This window comes from Arachis hypogaea, chromosome 20, assembly GCF_003086295.3.
Source record: "Arachis hypogaea cultivar Tifrunner chromosome 20, arahy.Tifrunner.gnm2.J5K5, whole genome shotgun sequence".
NCBI lineage: Eukaryota > Viridiplantae > Streptophyta > Magnoliopsida > Fabales > Fabaceae > Arachis > Arachis hypogaea.
Window position 1 is genome coordinate 11503809 of NC_092055.1, and position 22847 is coordinate 11526655.

The 22847-nt window shown below is 31.5% G+C and overlaps 1 protein-coding gene and 2 long non-coding RNA genes across 6 annotated transcripts; 2 read left to right on the forward strand and 1 right to left on the reverse strand.

Annotated features, from left to right (window-relative positions):
• Window positions 1–3558: 3558 nt before the first annotated feature.
• LOC140182555 (uncharacterized) lies at window positions 3559–5022 on the forward strand. The gene is made up of 2 exons (XR_011878365.1): window positions 3559–4573; window positions 4722–5022. It is a non-coding gene; the product is annotated as an uncharacterized lncRNA (long non-coding RNA).
• Window positions 5023–7057: 2035 nt separating this feature from the next.
• LOC112784662 (phosphatidylinositol 4-phosphate 5-kinase 7) lies at window positions 7058–11639 on the reverse strand. Of its 3 annotated transcripts, none has more exons than XM_025827954.3 (10): window positions 11302–11639; window positions 10840–10916; window positions 9819–10748; window positions 9569–9736; window positions 9150–9315; window positions 8963–9073; window positions 8698–8885; window positions 8450–8553; window positions 8181–8337; window positions 7058–7538 (listed from the first exon to the last, which is right to left on the reverse strand). In XM_025827954.3, the coding sequence occupies exons 2-10, from the start codon at window positions 10854–10856 to the stop codon at window positions 7193–7195; spliced, it is 2187 nt and encodes a 728-aa protein (XP_025683739.1). In that variant the 5' UTR covers window positions 10857–10916; window positions 11302–11639; the 3' UTR covers window positions 7058–7192. The 3 variants fall into 3 exon arrangements, with proteins under 3 accessions (XP_025683739.1, XP_025683737.1, XP_025683738.1); XM_025827952.3 differs by having other exon boundaries at window positions 8450–8607; XM_025827953.3 differs by lacking the exon at window positions 10840–10916 and having other exon boundaries at window positions 8450–8607; window positions 11302–11577.
• A 2407-nt stretch (window positions 11640–14046) lies between these two features.
• LOC112785054 (uncharacterized) lies at window positions 14047–22123 on the forward strand. Of its 2 annotated transcripts, XR_003194144.2 has the most exons (3): window positions 14047–14182; window positions 14274–14446; window positions 21476–22123. It is a non-coding gene; the product is annotated as an uncharacterized lncRNA (long non-coding RNA). The 2 variants fall into 2 exon arrangements; XR_003194143.3 differs by having other exon boundaries at window positions 14182–14446.
• The last annotated feature ends 724 nt before the right edge of the window (window positions 22124–22847 follow it).

The following is a 22847-nucleotide window of genomic DNA, read 5'->3' on the forward strand; positions in this document are numbered from 1 at the left end:
AACATATAATTGCCAAGACGAGTTGACCCTGACAGTTGAAACCAACCAGAGAATGCCACGTAGAGAGACAAGGTACGTGGACCCCCCAAATGGAGAAAAGAGACAGAGCAGATGAGTGCATTGAATTCAAGGTGCAGTGCCCGATGCATGATGCATGATGCATGCTGAATTCTGCACTCTGCATATGCTGTCGTCTCACTCTCACGTGGTCCACTCTTGTCCGTCCATTGTCGTTGACTCCTCTCTCTTCTATTCAATGACCTTTCTTTCTATTCAATTCACCTCTTTTACGGACACAAAAATATTTGTCAAAAGGAAAGTGATAGGTAAATAATAATTTTTTTGAGTAACGTGAATAATTATTAATTAAATAAAAATATATTATATTTTTAAATTATTTATTTAAATTTTAATATAAAAAATTATCTGTATATTTAATAAAATAAATATTTAATATATCTATTATTTATATTATTTAATATTTTTATTGTTTATTTATATTTTTTTTTGTCAAAATTATTCACCTCTAAAGACTTTGTATTGAAATATACAAAAATTTATATATTTGTATGCAAAGGTGATCGGTTTAATGTTAACGAGTTATAATTCAAATGACATAATTTTTTTATATTCATTTAAAAATTATGAATTTGAGTTTTATTTTTAATTTAAAAAAAAGTGACAGGTTGTGGTATATAAGAGTATATATTAAAGTTATTGTTAATAAATATTTTTTTATTTTTAATAAACATATAGTAAATACATTAAAATTTAAATTTTATATATTCATTATAATAATAATTAATAATTTGAACATGTATCTTCATATGTTACTTAAATCTAAAGAAGATTATGGTATTTTGATTGGTATCTTTAAACTCTTACTCTAACAAGATATTTGTTAGATTATATTATATTGTAGTTATCAATATATATTTATATTTATATAAAGATGATTTAAATACTTAAATTTGGTTTGATAAAATTTGTTGAAGAGTTGTTCGCGCTATTTAATAAAGTATTATTATTTTGTTTTTCATTTAGTAATAAAAAAATATTTAATTACTCTATTGGTCCTTATAGTTTTGCAAAATTTTTAATTAGGTCCCTGTACTTTTTTTCTTTTAATTAAGTCCTTGTACTAATTTTTTTTTAATTGGATCCCTACACTTTTTTTTCCTTTTATTTGGGTTCATGCACCAATATTTTTTCAGTTGGGTCTCTATAAAATTAAGTCAATTATTGTCAAAAGGGACCTAGTTGAAAAAAAAATTTAGTGCAGGGACCAATTAAAAGGAAACAAAAAAGTATAGGGACCTAATTGAAAATTTCGCAAAACTATAAAGACGAACAGAGTAATTAAACCTAAAAAAATATATTTTTGAAAGTTAAAAATATTTTTTAAAACATCTAAAAATATATCTTTTTAAATTAGTTGTATTTATCAAAATTAAAAACTTTAATATAATTTCATATATGTTTATTATGGTCCTTTAAAATTTTAAATTTATTTTACCAAACAATTATTATTATTTATTAAAAATTATTTTTAGTTTGATCTATTAAAGATAAGTGCTATAATTTTTAGAAGAATATTTTTCAAAAATCAATTTTGATGAACTACTTTTGGGAAAAAAAAAAAAAAACTGAACCTTAAATTAACCACATAATTTTGTTGAGTCTTTGTAAAAAAAAAGGTCTTAAGTTTGATATTTGTATATATTGAAACAAAAGGATGAATTAATCATTTGTTTTATGAATAAGTTTTATTATGTGTGGAATTCAAAGCCGTAACTAGTTCTTCATTTTTTGTTCCTTCAGTTTATCTGCATGACTGCATGACAACTTTAAAGAAGTCAAATAAATACATAAATACACAAAGGTTTAATTTAAAATCAACATAAATATATTTTTTTAAGTTTGGTATGATAAAGTTTTAACTTTTTAAAATATTTTATAAAAATTAGTTTTTAAAATTTTTTTTTTTAATTTGTAATATTTATATTTGATAAATCAAATTGAAATGACTTTCAATAAGTTAAAACAACAATAATTATATTTGGTAAAATAACTTAAAACTTAAAAATACTAAAATAGACATAAATATCGTAAAAGTTGAATTTAAAATTTAATTAATATATGAAGTTATATTAGACTTTTTATTTTGATTAGCACAAACCAACTTTAAAAAGTTTTACCTTAAGAGTTTTTTATCTTTTAAAAGCTACAAATATAAATACATTATCTTTTATATTTATCAAACATAAAATAAAAAAAATCACCTCTTTAAAAAATATTACTAAACTAAGCCCTAATTATATATATATTAGGATTTCTTTTAATAATTGATATTTCATCATTTTAAACCAAATTTAATTTTGAAACACTAACGTCTTCTCTTTTATGATATATATTTATATATCATGTAAAATAACTTCAATTTTGTTATAAATTATATTAATTAAATAGCATATATATATATATATATATATAGGGAAGTAGCTAGGTACAATCTTTATGTGAGGCTAAAGAAAACATCCAGAAAAAAGAACACATATGGTGAAAGATTATATTTGATAAGATCAATATTTGAGAAGGGAAAAAGAGAGAGAGAGAGATCCATTTTCATAAAAATACATATCAACGGTTCAAAATGCTGTTAGGATGAATATATACATTTATTTATTTGGTAATTTTACATGTACAAACATTTTTTAATTTGATCAAGTTGATATAAGTCCAATAAAAAAATAGTATTTGTATCATATTTTTTTTTACATTTTTTTAATATAAAAATTTTTGCATATAATACAAATTTATTGATATAATATAAAAAAAATTTACATAGTATAAAAATTTTTATATATAACACATAAGTTTGTTACGAATGTATTTTGTTAGTTGAGTGAGTTAATGTTCTAGAACTGTGATCCTTTAAAAAATGTTTTATATTGTACACTAAAATTTTTATGCTCTAATTTTTTAAACATATATAAGAGAAGAAGAAAATGAATACGACGAAAATCACAATAATCAAAGAAAATGAAAAGAAAAAAGAAAAAAGAGAAAAAAAATGACGACATTGACATTAAAAAAGCTTGCATATAATAAACTACTTGGTTTAGAAATTGTTTTTTTTTTTCAAAAATAAGAAGACTTAAATCCGCGATATTTTAGATAAATATAGAGAGACTATACCATTTAATTTGAACTATAACCCATTAGCGTTGTCTAACTTTTTGTTATTTATTTATATATGTTAAATAAAATTAGGTAAGTTTAATGGCCATATATAGGTCTTAAACAAATAGAGAGATGGATTACATGATGGTGTATGATCTTTGTTAGCAGAGATTTAAATTAAAGTAAGAATAAAGAATGGAAATTTGATATCCGAATTAGGTTGGCCTTATTGAAAGAGAGTATATTTGGCAAAAGATGCCAAAATAGAGAAAGACGCGAGAGCCCTTAATCACGCCACCCATGATTTGATCGATAACCTTAACCTATTAAACAAAACCAAACCCTTACTACTTCACCCCACTTCCTAGGTTTTATATATCCCTCTTCCCTCACCCTTTTTCTTTGCTTCTTCATCTGCTTCTCTTGTTCTCTCTCTCTCCCCCCTCCCTCTCTAGCTCTTTCTTTCTCTCTCGAGAGATGAAAAAATAGCTAGGTCTTCTATGGTGTGATCTTCCATGGTTGGAAATAAAAATGGGAGATTGAGGTTGATGGGAATGTTGTTTGGCTCGAGGTCACTTATTGAGTAGTTGTATACCCTTTATAATGAGATCTCGGACCAGGCTTCATTCCCGTCGACTTGATCTCTCTCGTTCTCTCTTTTTCATTTTCGATCTCTCTTCTGAAGACGAAGAGAGATCCAATCTCCCTTGAGGATGATGCATCATGATTAGGGCAATTTTTTTTTATTTCTTATTTACAAGTTAGAGAAATTTGGGTTTTAAAAATTTGAACTACTAACATTATAAATAAGATCAGTTTACATTGGGAATAATATAGACATAGACATAATTAATTAATTGCATGGAAGAAACATGAAACATTTATCTAACATTATTCCAGCGAGTTAAGATCGATCGATCACAAAAGATAGATGTTGTTTTGACGTTGATGACCATGCTGTCACTGTGTTTTCAGTCTAGTATATTATGTATATGGCTGAATAAAAAATTGTTTTACTTCCATTATTGGTTATTATTATATGATGATTGCCTAGTGATTATTTATTTATCTAGTGTATGTGAAACATTATTATTTTTTAATTATTTTAAATAAGGTAAAAACAAAGATGTACTTCAACTTTATGTAAAGTTGATAATTAAGAGCGTTAGATGATAAATCATTTAATAATTTTTCAGTCATCAACTTCATGAAATCAACGGCACATGAGTTTCAACCTTTAAATAATAATGTGTGTGGAGATTAGAGAAACCCAATGCAAGGGAATTTGAAATTCTGTAAATATTTGTCAGGCTAGAATCTTTAGGGTTTCAGTTCCATGCCTGCTTTTATTTCCTTGCTTTCAAGTTTCAGCCTACCCTCATTATTTCTGGTAACTACTGTTTACTAGCATGGTAGCAATCTACCATTACCTTCACATATATATTATCTTTCTTTTTCTTTGAATCAGTAGAATATTTATTTCTTATTGTACTTATTATTAATTAGTATATTTGTATTGTATTTTTAATTCATTTTAGGTGGTGCTGTTGCTTTTTTCATGGGGAATGCCTGGATCCAGTTTTATTTTGGCTACATGCTTGGGTTCCAACTTCCAAGACACAAGATTAGTTTTAGGGATTTAGAACAAAGTGATGGATAGCACACATATTTTTTTTCTCCCTTTCTTCTGTTTATTATTAATAGTTATTATATTACCCCTTAACTATTTTTCTTGTTTCTTCAAATTTGAAATTTTGTGTATAATGTAGCAGTCATGGATATGGAGATGTGGATCACTTTGGCTTTTAAATAAACCTGTAAATTAACATGAGGAACTAATTTTTATTGCACCTAATTTTTATTTTTATTAATGCGATATTACTTAATTAAGTGCAAGTGTAAATGTAAATTAGCATGAAGAATTAATTTTTAGTTAACTAATATTAATTAATTTTAGTATTTAAATTTATAATTTAAAATTTAACATAAATAAAATAATTTCAAAAAAAAGTTATGATATTAGGATGACAAAAAAAATAATTTTTTTTGTTATCAAACATATTAAATGAAAATTTAAATACAGTCAATTTCATATGAAGTTAATCTTAAGTTTACATAATGAAACTATATCTGAATTTCTGCCTTAAGTTAATAACCCTACCTCTTTAGTAGGTCTTTACTTTAGTGAAATATTAGTTCATGTGAAATCATTCCATCACCAAATTAATTAAATTACCCTAATCATTTAGTGTCTAAAATCCAAGAAAACTGAAAGCATATTAAATGGGTGATAATATACATTTCGAAAACAATGTTATGCAAAGTATACCATAGCTTTAAATGATCATATATATTAAGTTCAAGAATAAATGTGCCATGGCCGAAGCTAGATTGTAACAGACTACACCTAGAACCCTAGGTTGGCTTTGTAATTGGATTATAATTAAGATGTAAATCTCTTCAATAAGGAGATTCTAGAATGAAAATTATTTAAGAGTAACAAGCTGGAAGTAACTAAAGTTTCATCGTAACTGCAACATTTCTTATGCAAAGGAATCTGTATTCCTTGTCTTATATGCATTATTTTTTAATTATACATTGAAATGCGTTTAGTAACTCTGCGCTTTTTTATATAATGCAATTCTTCTGAGCAGCTACGGACAAGGGTACACTGCCACAATATATACATTCAAAAAATTAATTCCGACTGTATGATTCTCTCAAGTTTTGATTTAATTTGTTTCTGATGAGATCTAATTTATTTCAAATGCACATATGACAGCTGCATCTTATATTGAATAAAAGAAATAACAAAAAAAAGGTTGAATATGTAATTAAAGAAAATTGAGTTTGTAATATAATCTATTTAATTAGTATGAAATCAAATGTTTTCTTTTTTTTTTTTTCAATGGACATATAATTTAATAGATTAAAAATTAATTTATCACAAATTTAAATTTTATTTAAGAGTTTATTATTAGTCAATAAATTTATATATATAAATTAGGACTCGATTTCCTAATACTTGTTTAAGAAGATGAGTGAACTAACCACTCGAATCACTCAAGTTATTTTGAAATTAAGCTTTTTCTAGTTATGTATGCATGAAATAATCAACAAAACGTAAAATTACTTTAAGATCTGTAATAACTTAGATGTTATACTTGTCTCTAAGTAAATTATCCGAAGTTATGGAGTCAAGAGGGATAGTCTAATTGTGAAGGATAATGTCCAAGATGATAAAGCACTCCATTGATATAATGGTGTTGTTGACAAAGATAGCATATTGAGATCGCAATTAAATGAGAATACTATGTTACGAACTCAATAAAAATTAACAGATATATCATTTATATTAATAAAATTATTAACTCGTCAAATCGAGACATTTTAAAAACATTAAAAAGTAATATATGTCTAATAACGTATATAAAAAAATGGAATAAAAGGGAAAAGAAATTCTGCAAGTAACACACTATTTGTTATTATCGCCCAAAAAATATTATTAATTTAGACATTAAAGTGTTCTTGCAGGTTGTCCTCCCAACCTAATTCCAATATGTTAAGATTTTTGAATCTTTTTAGCTCATGAACTCATCAAAAAGTACAAACAGTGTTATATAGTAGTTGGTATCTAATAAAATATGGGTATCTAGTATTTTGAGCTTGTAACTTTAGGTAGAACTACTTTAATGCTTATGTTTATGGTATGTTTGTGTTGGTTAGATCTTATTTTGCATTTTCAGAGTTTGTTCAGATATTTCCTTAAAAAAAGATTAAACTGCCACGTTAAGTGTGAGGTAACTTTATTTCATTTCATTATTTCAAACATGATGCATGAAGCTGGCATATACTTTTCTTGGCAAGACAAACATAATAAACTCTTGCAATTTATTTATTTAATTTTGTAATAGGACCAAGATTGTACAACAGCAAGAACCTGAACCAGATAATTCTGGAAGAAGAATCATGTGAGGAATAATAAAAGATAAGTTATTATAAATAAAAATCAGGGAGTTTGTGGGAAAACTTTGTTTTGTGAGAAATTGATGAAACGTTGAGCATACAAGTTAGGTTGAACTACAGATATTGTGAGAGGGTCAAATTTGATGGACTTGTATGCATTCTCAACTCTTTTTCTGAGATTGTATGCTTGCAATATATCAATGATTCCCATGTACAGCACTACATCATACACCTCAAATAACTCTGCTTCTTCTTCATCATCATCATCATCTCTTCCCTCCACCTTCTTCTTCTTCTTCTTCTTCTTATTATTATTATTATTACTATGATCTTCCTCTACCTTTCTGTTTGCTTGTGCTGGCATGTTCACTCCTAGTTGAACCCTCAACCTTAGAAGATATTGTACCACTCAATCAGTTACATGCTTCAAATGCTAAATAATAGAATGACTATTTTTTGTGTAATTATTTAAAACTTATCAGTATAGATGTGATAAAATGTCTACCTTATATGGACATTTATTTTCTGTGTGTATTCATTTGAAATTTATCCTGACTTTGGTTACATAGACATTTATCTAATCTCACTGCTAATTATTACTAACATATATAAATATAGATAAGAATTTAATTTTGATATACTGCCCATTAGTATAAAAGAGATTTACATATACAGTTGATCGTATACTACTATATCAGTAAAAATAATTAATTTTTAAATCTACTACTTTAAAAAAATCATCTAAATATAAGTATCTATTTGGATGACCGTATTTTATACGTTCGTACATTAAAATTAAACTCATATAGATATAAATGAAGAATACATGAGGATCAGAAGTACACAAAACAATAGAGAAAATCTTTGTCAAGGTGCTGGATTAAGATTCCATAATGAAATTGAGGTGACAACAATATATAGGGGTAGAGTGTAATTTGGCTCTAAATAATAATAATAATAATCTAGTTGTATTAATACTGAACATGAGAAAAAAAAATGATAGAAAAATTTGAATAAATATAGGTACTAACCTTGCAGTACCAGGTAATAAGAGATCAACTTGATTGTCACCCATGGAGTATGCCCTCAATGGATTGCCTCTAATGTGGGGTCCAGGTGCAGTGTTCACAACACTTGGTTCATGTGTAACTAGAAGCAACCCTTTTGGAAGAATCAGAGGCTCCCCTTCTTTAATTTCAGTCCATGCATACATAGTACAATTAAACAAATCAACCCATATATATATAGCATACTCAAATATATATACTTATTACTTAGGCTAATTAAATTTAATTATTACCATCAGCAGGAACTAAACTCTTTTGACGGTGCATTGATCCATGATGAGTTTGTTCTAAGGCTTTTAGATTCTCTGGAGCTCTAAAGTGTAATCCCAATAGAAGGCTGTAATCAATTATGTTCTGAGATTCCAAGAACTTGCAATCTATAGATATTTGCCTGTATATATATAACAACAAATTAGAATGAAATTTTGTTTGTCACATTAACAGAATATAATGAAGTGATTGTTAGTAGTAGCTAGCTTACTTTAGCAACGACTCTCTCAATTTTTTATCCATATGAAATTTATACTTCAAATCAAGGTCTTTTAATGTTGTATTGCCACTGATTTTATCTTTGTCTGTATATCTTCCTTGAGAAGAACCCTTAAGATCATAACGCCGATGAATATGCAATTCTGTGCAAAACATATTCCCCATCACAACAAAACGCACCTGCAAATTCAAAGGATAGTTAATAACTGCTACAAGAAATTATCAGAATAGCAACCGATTTTTCTAGATATAGATACCTTTTTTCCACCTCTTAGTTTTATTCTATGAAGGCCAAAGAACTTTGTAATAAGAGTATTTTCATAATCTTTTACGTGACGGTAATATTTAGGAAGCATATTTAGCAGAACCTACAAAGAGGGAACAAATTAATAATCATTGTTAATGAAACAAAAATAGAATAAAGTGATAGATTACAAGTTAAACCTTTAGTTCAGATTTGTTTAGAGTCTTGATTACAAATCGTTCATCGTTTGAAAGATAGAAGATGCTGCCACTTTTGCCCGGAGAAGTTATGTCCCTCAAACCGCTATCACCGCATATAGACATCATATACTCTGCAGCATCTAACTTGAACATCTCTCTCAAATTCCTGCAAATATATTATCATTTAAGCATTCGTGAGAATCATTAAATGATTTAACATATTTGACTGAAAACACTCACATGCAGTTGATTTCATGTAAAGTTGGTTGTTGAAAATCATTAGATAACAATTGAGTTAAACATGTCAAATCATCTAACAATTCTCAACTAACAACTTTACATAAAGACAATTACATATGAATTTTCTCCAAATGATGTGACATATCAATATCTTAGCTATCATCTTCGCATTAAAATACCTGAAAACCATTGGACAATAATCTTTCCAATAGAAGTCTATAGAACAATGAGGAGGAGTTAACTTTGAACCATCCCTAGGGAAGAACATCCTTATTCTAGCCCGATCCCCGAAATCCGACGATCGGACTTCGCGTGCCGGCACCGGCGTAATTTTTCCGACAGTATACCTGAGCAAAATTCAGCCAAATTTGTTCAACCAAAAACTGCAAAATACCAAAACAGATAAACAAAGTTTTAGGCTTATTATACCTTATGCCAAGCTGCAAATTAAGATTGAGAAAATAGCCTCTGTGAGCTTTAAAAATGTCCATATATGAACTCTTCTCTACATGATTAACACTAAACTTATTGTTCTGGCCTTTGTTCTTAACAGAGGAAACAGAACAATCTCTGATTCTCTCCATAATTAGAACACCTTGAGCATATTCCCTTTCATAAACCAAATCACTCTGATCTTGAAGGGTCCATTCAGTAGTACTCAATGACAAAGTCCTTTGAGATTTCGGCCGCGAACTTAACCGGCTAACAACTGGTATATTCTCAGAAAGACTTCGCTTAACCGGCTTAGACTTTGAAGCAATGAAATGTTCTGTTTCAAGAGAAGTGCATAGATTCTTAAGGGAAGGAAGTTTAGTACCAGCAGGGTAGAATGTTCCTTTACCATCTCTTAGGCCATTGTTCCATGTCCCAATATAAACGCCGCCGTCTGCGAATCGATAAACTCCTGATCCATGTCTTACCCCATTCATCCAGAATCCATCAAAGGTATCACCATTAGTCCATTTCATAACTCCTCTGCCTTCAATTTTTCCATTCTTCCAATTTCCAATGTAAGTGTTTCCATTGTTCCAAGAGTACTTACCACATCCTTCTTGAACTCCTTCTTTCCACAAACCGTCATAAACATCCGAATTCGAGTACTCTTTCTTTCCGATCCCATGCTGAGCATTCATCCTCCAACCTCCTCTGTATGTGCAGCCGGAAGAACTTGTAAGCGTGCCATTACCATGAAGAAATCCGCCGCAGAATTCGCCTTCATACTTTGATCCTGATGGCCATCGAATTAGTCCTTTACCTGTCATTTTCTCACTTTCAAAATCACCATCATAGATTGTTCCATCTAACCATTTGTACTTTCCCTTCATCTTATCTCCATTTGAAAAGGAACTCCCATAAATCCTACAATTTTACATTACATTGCATTCATACAGAAAGAACACATAAACATGAAACAATAAAGTAGGAGTTTCTACAATATTATTATTATTACCTTCCATTTTCCTCCATGGCTTGAAAGCTTTATCAAATGTAGCTTAATATTGTTAAGGTTATAAATGTCACTGAATTCTGTTATAAAACATGTTAATGAGTCAAAAGTTGCCAAGGAAGAAAATTTGTGCTTTATTGAATTTTCATACATAACAAGAAAGGAAAGAAATCTAAAATTTGCCAAGTTATGGGATCAAGTGTATATGATCTAAGGATGAAACCTAAAGATAACTAGATTCATCATCATCATAAAATAACTAATAAATAAACAAATAAATCATCATCAATCCATGTTGTGAATCAATTAAGGGGATAAGAAAGAAAAAGAAACACTGCATGCATGCTAGATATTAATCATGTTAAGTAATAAAACAAGCTTTAATTTGTAGAAAAAGATCATGCAGAAGATAAACCTCACATGCATTCTACTAAGAAAAATGATCATATGAGAGGAGGGAATCACCATTACTAAGCTGAACTTGGGTGGATTGATGAAAGATCTTACAAGTCAAACCCAGAAGAACATGATCAACAAGTAAACTCTTCATATATATATATATATATATGCTTGTGTTTCGTACAAGATATTTCTCTAAATTTTTATTTTATTTATTCTCATGCCGACAAATACCCCCATAGCCACCCCAAAAATTTAATCAAGCAAAGTTTCAGGATTCCTTTGATAGTCATATTTTTTTTAGTTTTGGTTTGAAGATTTATTCGATCTAACCAATTTTTCAATCGCTCAATTTTGCAGCGTTATCTGATAATAATTGTATTGGGTACAAACTACAAAGTGCTATAGTAATTATCGGACTAAATTCTTAAAGTAGTCTGACGACGTACACCAAGATTGATTCTGAGATTTTAATTACATCAATTATGTTTTTGAGGTTGGAAAAATTGCACCATATTAGTCATTGACCCGTGCTGACGTGAACTTTTGGTGACACGTGTCATCTCAGAATTTTGCCGCGTATAACAGTATGATGACGTGTTGGTCACTGACACGTCACAATGCTATTTTGCCACGTGTCGAATTATGTCACGTATCACAATGTTATTTGTCCACGTGTTATCTATTATATCATTATTACATATGCATCAAATTTATCTCTTTTTTGTGTCAAATTAATCATTTTAATTTTTGAAATTGAATGTTGTACACTAATTTATTATCAATTTTTTTCTCATTTTTTTTATAAATTTAAAATTTTTAATATTTTTTATATATTAATTTTAATTATTCGATTTATTAATCTAATTTATGAATTAGATAATAAAACAAGTAATTAATATTTGGAACAGATGTCATATTAAAATATCTTATCGTCCTGTCTCGTTGTCATCCCTATACATAGTCAAATAGGACATTAGAATTCAAACATGTCAACAAATAGACACAACTCTAACTACTGTTAGGCAATGATCTTGTCTCCTTTTCCAAGGCTTTATGTAAGTTTCACTTTATTTTGTTTATTTATTTAACAATTGCATGGTAATGAAACAACGTTAGTTTCCACTAGCCACTTCTAGACAAAGCTTTTTTTACTCTAATCATATTCCTTTAAGCTTACTTTTAATATTAAATTAGCAAAGTTAAATTCATAGAAAACGTAATCTAAACACTGATTTAGGTTTGGTTGGCCATGCAACGATGAGAAAGTGGTGTGGTCCACTACAGCACCAAAGTAGTAATTGATACGTGATACTAAATAACTAAAGCCCAACGCAGAACCTGATTCTCTGCACTAACTAGATTCTCTTCTCACTTCTCACTTTACATTATCCTATAATATCTCGAAGATATTAGTTAGCTATACATACCAATTAAAAAATTGTTGTATCTAACCCATATGTTATACTTATCAATAGGGAATCAATTTTTAATAAAATTAGTTAATAATTTTTTATAAAATAAAATTATTTTTTAATTTTCATTTTTTGGAGGGTTTTCGAATTAAAATTTAGAATTTAAAATTTAAAGTAAAAATATAATTTCAAAAAATTTTACTGGTATTAGTTGAAAAAAATTGTATCCCTAATTAAATTCATGTTATATATATGAGATATTATATTAACTCAGTTTTTAGTTATTATTATATAAAATGGAAAAAATTTTGGATACCAACAATGTTTAGTATTTTTTGTCATCATTTAACCAGTATAAATATTAAATTATTTTAAAATATTAATTTTTTTAAATATATAAATTCTAAAAAATATAAATACAAACGGTATTAATTTATATATATATAATTCTAATAAATATAGGTGTAAATTATATGTTTATTATGTGTAAAACTCTTATAAATATGTATGCAAATTATTATTAGTCAAATACGAACAAAAAATAATAATATTTGTTGATTATATAATATTTTTTTTTATTAAAATTAAATTCACATTCTATTTAAATAATAAATAAAATATAAAATGTACATCACATACATATAACATATAAGTCAAGGGTTGATCCCACGTCTCTTTTACATTGTTTTTTCGTTTATGAGAAAAATCAATGGCACACCTCATTTTAAATGAGTTATATATGTTGTAGTTGTGCATCATGTGCGATTAATATAAATGAATACTACGTTATTGTACACTAGTACTTGTCCGCGTAACTTTTGATTATGCTCTCTCTTTTCAATTAATTTTGTATTAATTTAGTCAGAAGTGGTGCATTTATCTGTAAAGCACACTAGAGCAGAGTGGTGATTGGGAGCTAATTAGTTAATCTTATCTGGTGCAGATGTTTTAGGCAGCTTTTGGTGCAGCTGAGTTGAGTTGACATATTGGCTTAGTGAGAATGATATATTGCAAATTGCATGGAGATGGAGGGAGAAGGCTAGTTTGTTTAGATGGAATAAGGATTAGGAGCCACATATCACTTCCTGACTCAATAAATTATTGCATATATAATATATAAAGTGTGATTCGAATTTAATATTTTTTTATATTTTTTTATATTTTTTTATTTTTGTAAATTAATGACTAATTCGTTACGAATTGAAATTTTATTTAAAAATTTGTTATTAGGTAATTGATTGCTATATGAATAAAGCAGAATTTAAACCACTGACACTTACTTAAACATACTAGTAAATTAATTAGTAAACTAAACTAATTTGGTTTCCAATTTGATACCTTTTTTTGGTATAAAATAAAGGTCAAGTCCAAGGGACAAAAAATCACTAGCTATAACATAATTTTATAGTGTGGATTACAAAATTTTCACTCATATCTTTTGTTAGAAGTGGAACAAGCTCTTTAGGAGGGAGATCCATAAAACAAAACTTTTCATTATCCACATCAGACCTTACTAACCAATCAGCACAGCGGTTAGCCTCGCGATAGATGAGTTTGAGTTTCAATTTCCATGGCCTTTTCTTCATCTCTCTTATCTCTCTAACCACGGTATTCCTACTGCAGGTTTGAACTTCTTCTATACACTGGAATGCTATCTTTGAATCAGTTTCAACTATTACGCTGCGCATACCCATGTCCCATGCCATACGGAGGCCATGGAGCGTCCCCCATATTTTAGCTTGATCAACATCACAGTTCTCCAATCTAGTTTTGAAGCCGCCGATCCATTCTCCCAGGTTAGTTCTTAGTAGCCCTCCACAAGATGCTTTAGAATTTGTTAACTTTATAGATCCATCTGTGTTGAGTTTAACCCAACCTTGAGGAGGTGGTTGCCATTTTATTTAGATGTTCTCTGTTTTATAATGTTTTACGAGCTTTAGTTTTCTCCAAGCTTCTATGTTTCTTTGTATTTGAATTTTGATGACATCAAGAGTGTTGTGAGGCCTCTTAGTTGGGGGGAGAGAAGATCTCTATACATCGCCATTTCCATAGCCACCAGCATGTGGTTAAGAAGTAATCTTTCCATTTTTCTTGAGCTGAATTTTCCAACTCATTCTCTAAGTTAAGTTTCATCCACTCTTGCAATTGGCCAGAAAAAAAAAGATAGGGATAAAGCTACGATTTAGAAGCTTTATCCATAGAGAAGAAGCTCCAGAACAATCTCTTAGAGCATGAATAGTTGTTTCTGGTTGACCCTGACAAATTTGGCATAGATCTGATGTTTCCAAAAATCTGGATCTTCTACTAGATGTGAGAATTCTGTTATGCATAGCTTGCCAAATAAATATCTTAATCTTCTCCTATCCCTTCCATTTTCATATAATCTTCTATAGGAGATTTTTATCTATATTAAATTGGGTTATTTGTTTATAAGTTGACGCTACTGTGAAATTTCTGTGAGGTGTGTGATCCCAACAAATACTATCTTCATCATTTTCAGGCTTGGGCACTGGGACTTTATTAATACTTCTGATATCATCCTCATCAAAAAATTATTTTAACATGTCTATATTTCAGTCACCATTTTGCATGACATAAGTGTTGACTTTTGAATGTATTAGATCATCTGGGATATTCTTACTTGTTGCCTGTCTTAGAACATTGATAAAAGAGAATTTATGCCAATTCGAAAAACTAGATAAAGAATTCCGTTGTGAGTATAGTCCAAACCGGCAATGGATCCTCTCAATCAAAGTTCAATCTAAGATATTGTCACAATTCAATACAAAATAACCAGGAGTTTTAAGTTTCGGGTCGTTCTCCTTAGGAACTAATGCCAAAGAGTGCACACAATTTTGGTTGTGGGAAATAAGGAGTGTTTTCAATGATTAGGAAGCAATAAAGAAATAAAGAGATAAAAGAACGGTTCAAAATTGTAATTAATAAACTAATAAAGACATAAAAGAACTATGTATGTAATATAAACAAGTAATGCTATAAAGTGATAGAAAAGTGGTTCAAAATATAAATGAAATCTTGACTTGGGATGAGTTATGAAATCTCTTCCTTGCCATAACCACAACTATAATAATTATCATGAGTTAATATCGCCTAGTTAACCTCAACCATCGAGGAGTAAGTCAAGCAAGCATAATTGACCTTAATCCATAGGTTCTAACCAACTTACCAAACTAGTTGATAAAAGGCTAGCTTTAATGGAAACAAGAATCAACTAACTTCCCAAGAATTATCACTAAATATTAGACATTATGACTCTAGTAATCCATAGACTCATTTTCCCCAAGCCAAGGGGTGGAAATTTACCCCATAGCTAGGGTTGACATTTCATCAAACACCTAGTATGCATATTCACAAAACATGGCAAAATTGGTAAATTAATGAAAGTTATGAATCATAAATGACCAAAATCAATAAAGACAACTCAAGCAAACATATAAAAGCCATCAACATCAAATTAAACAACTAGAACATCAAAATCGCAAGACTATGTAAATTGAACAAAGGAAATTAAAATAGATGAAAATGTAGAACAAGTAGTGTAATTAAAAGAGAAATTAAAGAAATACTTACAATGCAATTGCTATAATCCAAAATCAAACTTGAAGTATAAAATGCTATAAAACCTACTTAAAACCCTAAAAGAGAATTTTCTATACTACACTACTCCTACTCCTACTATGTGTTTCTACTATTCTAAGATGGCTCTTTTTCATATGGCATGAAGTTCCCTTCATATAGCACTTGATTTCAGCCTCAAGGCTTCAGAAATGGGCCAAGGAAGTCCCAAAATCGCGAGTGCACGTGCATTTTTAATGAAGGCATGCACTGGGACCTGTGCGGACGCACAGACGTGTGCATCCGCACACTTCGCTGAATTTCTACTTGTGCGTACGCACGCAGGGCTGTGCGCACGCACACTCCGCGAAGCTCTGGGTTCACTCTGCTTGGGTTCTTGTGCGTACGCACGGGTAGCTGTGCGCACGCACGCATGCTAATTCCTTCTGTGCGTACGCACGCATTCTTGTGCGCTCGCACGCATGGCTAAGCTCTCCTCCTTTGTTTTCTTCATGCTTTCTCCCAATTGCATGCTCCTCTTCCATTCCCACCAAGCCATTCCTACCTTATTCATCTGAAATCACTCACAAATAACATCAAGATATCGAATGGAAGATAAATGGAATAAATTAGTCAAAATAAGCACAAAAGAGCATGTTTTCACATTTATGTCTAAATCAGGGAGATAACACAAAAGTATGCTATTTGAGTGCTAAAGTATGAGTTCATGTGCTAGAATCCATTCAATTTGAGTCAAAATACACTAACAAATATGGACTCATCAAACATCCTTTCCTTTTATCTATTTGTCATTTCAAAACTCTACTTGATCACCTTTGCCCATCAACCAATGTGTGTTTTTCTTTAGGAAAGACCCAAGCTTGACTAGCTCCCTCCATAGGGGGGAATCTGATTTTCTGCCGGTTAAGCCACTCTTCCAACTTTGCTCTACCCCTTTATGGCTCTTGAAATGCTTCTCTTCATAGTGACCTTTCTCTGTTAGAAGCCTCCAAAGGATTTTTACCAAAAATGCATCGTTCATCAGACTAAGATTTTTGAAACCTAACCCACCATAAGGCTTGGGAAGGCAAAGAGTTGTCCAGTTCAAAGAATGCATCTTTCTTTGTTGTTCTGTATCCTCCCATATGAAATTACGTTGTGTTTTCTCAATTTCTTGGCATACTCCTTTTGGCAGTCTTGTAAATTGCATTTCATAGTTGGCAATAGGGGTAATGACAGATTTTGCAAGTGTAATTCTACCCGCCAAAGATAAGCACTGAGCTTTCCAGCCTTTTAGTTTATTTTGAACCCTCTGTAGCACGTTTTTAAATTTTTTCTTTCCTTTTCTGAGATTGTTGAAATTAGCTCTCAGGTACATTCCCAGATTAGGAAGTTCTTTATAATTGCACCAATCCATAATGGCTTTTCTGCTATTCTGAGAGACATTACGGAAAAATGAGACTGAGGTTTTTTGTGCACTGACTTTCAGCCCTGAAACCTTGCAGAATTCATCCATAGCATCACAAACCACCTTGATTTGTTCCTGGTTAGCCTCTGTAAACACTAATAAATCATTCGCGAATAAGAGATGTGAGATATAGGGCCCCTTCTTCTCCACTTTCATGGGTTTCCACTTCCGATCCCTTACCTTTTCCTCTATTAAATGTGAGAGTCTGTCCATAGCAATTACAAACAAATAAGGGGAAATAGGGTCCCCTTGTCTAAGGCCACATGTTGGTTGAAAATCTTCAGTTTTTCCTCCATTCCAAAGAATATTATATGACACCGATGTAACACAATTCATAATAAGGTTAATCATATTATTATGAATTTTGAAGTTTTTTAAACATTCCTCTAAGTATTTCCATCTTAGCCTATCATAGGCCTTTTCAAAATCAAACTTGATAGCCATGAACCCTCTCCTTCCTTTAGTCTTCTTCATAGTATGCACCATTTCTTGGGCAATTAGGATATTATCCTGGATCTTTCTTCCCAGAATGAAATTGGATTGACATGGTGAAATCCTCTTATCCAGACACGGTTTTAGTCTCTCAACTAGGATTTTGGTTATACATTTATAGCTTACGTTGCAGAGTGCAATGGGTCTAAAGTGTGATATGAATTCAGGGGTATTGTTCTTAGGGATCAACGTGATGAGGGTTTGGTTATATTAACTGATAATGCTTGGATCAATCCACACTGCACTCACAAATTCTGCTATAGAGAATTTTATAAGATCCCAATGCTCCTTGTAAAAGAGGGCTGGGTAACTATCATATCTTGGGGCTTTCAAGGAGCCAATGGAAAAAATAGCCTTTCTTATACCAATCATGGTTGGTTTTGCACATGTCTCTACACCTCCAACTCTCCATATCAGGATAACAATTTGGCATAATCATTGTTGCTTGTTATAATTCTTCCTCTTTATAGAGATTCTTATAGAAATCCACTGCCATCTTCATTAGATCATCTTGATTTTCCACCCACAAGCCAGTAGTACCTCTAAGTTGAAGGATTCTGTTTTTTCTCCTTCGAATAATTGTTTTCGCGTGAAAATATCGGGTATTGCGGTTCCCAAATATAATCCAATCATCCCTAGATTTCTGTAACCACATAACCTCCTCTCGATCAAGAATATCATCCAGGTCTTTCTAGAGTTGTTTTTCTAATTCTTTAAGAAAGGAATTTTTACCATAGCTGTCAGCTTTCTGTATCCCCCCCTCCCAATTCTTCTCCTTAATTCTTCCTTCTTTTTCTGTATATTCCCGAAGGTTTCTTTATTCCATCTTCGGAGGCTTTCATTGAGGGTTGTGAGGGATGCATTCAGATTAGAATGGTTATTCCAGTATTTCCTAACGTATTTGTTGTACTCCGAATGTAAGCTTCACATGACTTCATATCTGAATGGTCTTTTCCTTCTAAATTGAGGTAGTGGGTCTGTAGTGACCAAAATTGGGTGGTGGTCTGAATGTGATCTGGATAGCACCTCCACTTTAGCTTCTTGGAACCTAGTCCTCCAGGAAACATTAGACAAGGCTCTGTCTAACCTTTTGAACACTCTGTCTAGCCCCTCCCATTTGAGGCATTTCCATGTAAATTTTGAGCCAATGAAACCTAGATCTATCAACCCACACTTTGTAACCCAATTAAAGAATCGTCGACAAGCATTAACATCAATTCTAGACCTTCCTTTCTTTTCCCATGGACTAGAAATATCGTTAAAATCTCTGACCAGCAGCCACTCCCCTGTATTATTTTGAGACAAAGAATATGTCCTCCCATAAAAGTTTTCTAATATTCTCTTGAGGGCTAGCATAAACAACTGTGAGACTCCAGCTTCTCTTGTTACCCTCCTTAACTTCCATATGAACTTATTGTTTTTTGGACCTAATCACCTTAATATCTAAACCAGGGTCATTCCATAATATCCAGATTCCTCTGCTGTAACCACAAGCTTCTTCAACATAATTATATTGCATTCCCATTCTTCGCATAACTTCTTGGGCTTTTCTACCACTACACCTTGTTTCCATAAGAAAAACTATGTCCGGCTTATTAACTCTAACAATTTCTCTAAAGGTGCGACTAAAACTAGCACTAGCCGCCCCTCTACAATTCCAAGAGAGAATAATCATGATGACAGACTGAGACAAAAGAGGATAGATACCTTATTGACATTCTTCACTATCTGCCCCTTCTTGGGTCTCTATGGCTCTGTTGTCAAAGCTCCCATCATCTAGCATCATGTTGGCATCGTTGCCAATATTCTCTTCAATTCTCTGTTCTGCCAACTCCTTTTCATAAATCTGAGATGCTTCTAGTATGACATCAGATTCAATGGAATGGAGGTTGTGATCAGGTGGTTTTGGGTCAGGTGCTTCCTTCATCTCAGCATCCACAGGGGCTGTGCTTTCGATGAAGGTGTCTACCATGGATGAGTCTGGAGTAGTGGTGCTTGAGGTTCAGTTCTCATGGTTGTGTAAGGTTTGGTTGGTTCTTTGATATGCTTAATAGATCAGGTTTGGGCTTGTGTGGTCATGTTATTTTGGTTGAGGAACTTTTCAACTGTTATTAGTTTCTTTGTTTGTTTGACTCTTTTGGGCTATAATGTTTGTTTTCATGTTTTGTTCAGGGTTAGTAGGGCTGGTATGGTTAATAGGCTGCTGATTAAAAGGTATTTTGGGTTGAGTGGATCTTTTAGGGGACTTAGGGAGAACAGGGGTTTCTGGAATGTATTCAACATATTCTGCAGCAGGAATATTCTGTAAATTGTTATGATTCTCTATTGCCAACTCATCATCTTGATTTTGCAATATTGCAAATCTTGTACCCTTTCCACTCCCTGTTGCACCATTTTCCTCTCTCGCATCTACTTGCACTACTCCATTACTATTAGTCTCATTTCTACCTCATTTTCTGCCACGTGTAGTCTTTTGGACCACCATCCAAGGTCCAAAGTTTTCATTCTCCTCTAAAACTTTTTTACTCTTATCAATTTTTATAATGACAAAATTATCCTCTGCTGGATTGTCTTGCTTGTCACTTCGTCATTGGCCTTCTTCGTCACCAGCAACGTATGTCTCTGCTATTCTGGTCACTTCTTCCCTCGCAACTTGAGTCTTGTTTCTAGGACAGCTAGCCTTATCATGACCCACCTTCCTGCAATCAAAATAAATGAGATGTAACCCTTCATATTCAACCTTGTATTTGACACCATTAATGGAATACTGACCGATAAGAGGTTCAGCTAGGTTAAGTTTAATACAAAGCCTAGCAAACTTTCCTCTGATCTTATCAGCAATATTAGTATCTACTTTTAAGGTCCTTCCTATCACATTTCCTATCTTACTTAGCATAGTTTCTTCATAGTATTCTATTGCCAAACCTAGCAGTCTCACCCAGGCTGCTATTCGGTCTATCACAGCTTCCTCTGGGTTGAAGTTTGGTGTCCAAAATTGTATTGAGAGGTAGTGGTCTAGGATCTTCTAAGGTCCCTCAGTCAAGGCAAAGTCCAGATCTTCATGCGAAAACTTCACAAGAAAGAAGTCATTCCCCAAATCTATCACCTCTAAACTTCTCATTTTCCCCCCACATTGTTTCAAGTCTCCTTGTAAGAGCCGTAAGTGAGATTCATCTTCCTAGCAATTTCACAATGAGGGTATCCCACCACGGGCTTCTCAATTTTTTCATGGCTGCTTCATTGATGTTAAAGTTGTATATGCCATTTACTTTCTCTACTGTAATTTCAGGTTGCTACATTTCCTGATTGGCGTTACCCCTTTCTTCTTCCATTCGATCATTAACTTGAGTGCGGTTGTTATTCCCCAGCTCTCTTTCAACAGGCCTTCTTCCTTGTTTCACTGTGTCACTGAATGACCCTTTATGAATTGGAATATCTTCTCTTGGAATCTCATTGTCTTGCATCCAGTCCTCCTCTCTCGGAGTCAGGGAAGGATTCATATCTCCTAAAAAAGCTTGCCCTTCTTCATCCATTCTACCTTTCTTTCCAAGTCTCGGAGTCTGGTCTTGCTTCCTTCTCAGAGAAGATTCTGGAGGGTGAGAACGTGAATGTCCTCCTCGAACAAAGTCTCCTCTTATGAGGTTGGCTTCTGATTAAGACAAGAGAAACAGTAGTTGACGATGATAAAGGAAAGTGTACGAAGAGAAACTTCTTAAGAGACACTTAACTGTTACCTCAAAACGACAACTTATTTTTCCAATTCGATACTTAATTAAGTGGATTCAAGTATTCAACCACTTAGTTGAGTCTAATCTTTTTTTTTATAGATGAATCTTCTTTTTTTGTTTTTCTGGTCTTTGTGGATCTGTTCTATTTTTGATGGTGCTGATCAAGCAAGTACCAAGCCCAATATAAGACCCACCTGATCTATTACAAAGGCCCACTAGAGTTTTTTATTTTATGAGAAAATGACATATCGATTCTGAATTTTAGGTGCGTGAATATTTAAATTTTAAAAAATTTAAAAATACATTTAAGTCATTAACTTTTTCAAAATCTGGACAAATTAATCCCTGAATTTAATTTGTCTTATTTTAAAAATTCTCCCACGTGTGCATTCGTATTGACCAGTACAATAGGAGTTACATTTGATTTTTTCGTTGGGTCTAACAAGGGAATATGAAGAATCGATATGTCCAAATTTTAAGAAAAATCAGGACTTAAATTATTTTCAAATTTTGGAGGACTTAAATGTCCATGAATCAAAAAGTCAAAAATCTATTTATCTTTTTTTTTATTTTATTTTAACAAAAATAAAAAAGATGACATACATAGTAAACGGTAAAAAAGGTCGTCAACAAATTATGAAATTTAATTAAGCTTTATTGTCAAAAGAAATAATAATAAAGTTTTATTTTTATTTTATATATAATAATTCTATCAGAGTTCTAACTTCTAAGTCTCATGTTAAATCATGAGTAATGTTTTGGGAAATATGAAGTATTATTCTTAGTTGCCGACAGGGTTATAAGATTGAAAATTCTTGTACATAGGATAAGACAAGATTTTACAAAACTGAGCATGCAAAAATCGTATAACACAAGAAGAGTGCATTAGCCATGTTGAAGTAGGAAGAGTGTGGCAGTTACAAAGGCAGCCAA

What these genes read in the sequence shown, in the direction of transcription:
- LOC112784662 (XM_025827952.3), bottom strand. An exon ending in TTGAGAGAGTCGTTGCTAAA is followed by an intron (nt 8,608 to 8,697) that starts GTAAGCTAGCTA and finishes ATATATATACAG; the next exon opens with GCAAATATCTATAGATTGCA. An exon ending in TTATTACCTGGTACTGCAAG is followed by an intron (nt 7,539 to 8,180) that starts GTTAGTACCTAT and finishes ATATCTTCTAAG; the next exon opens with GTTGAGGGTTCAACTAGGAG.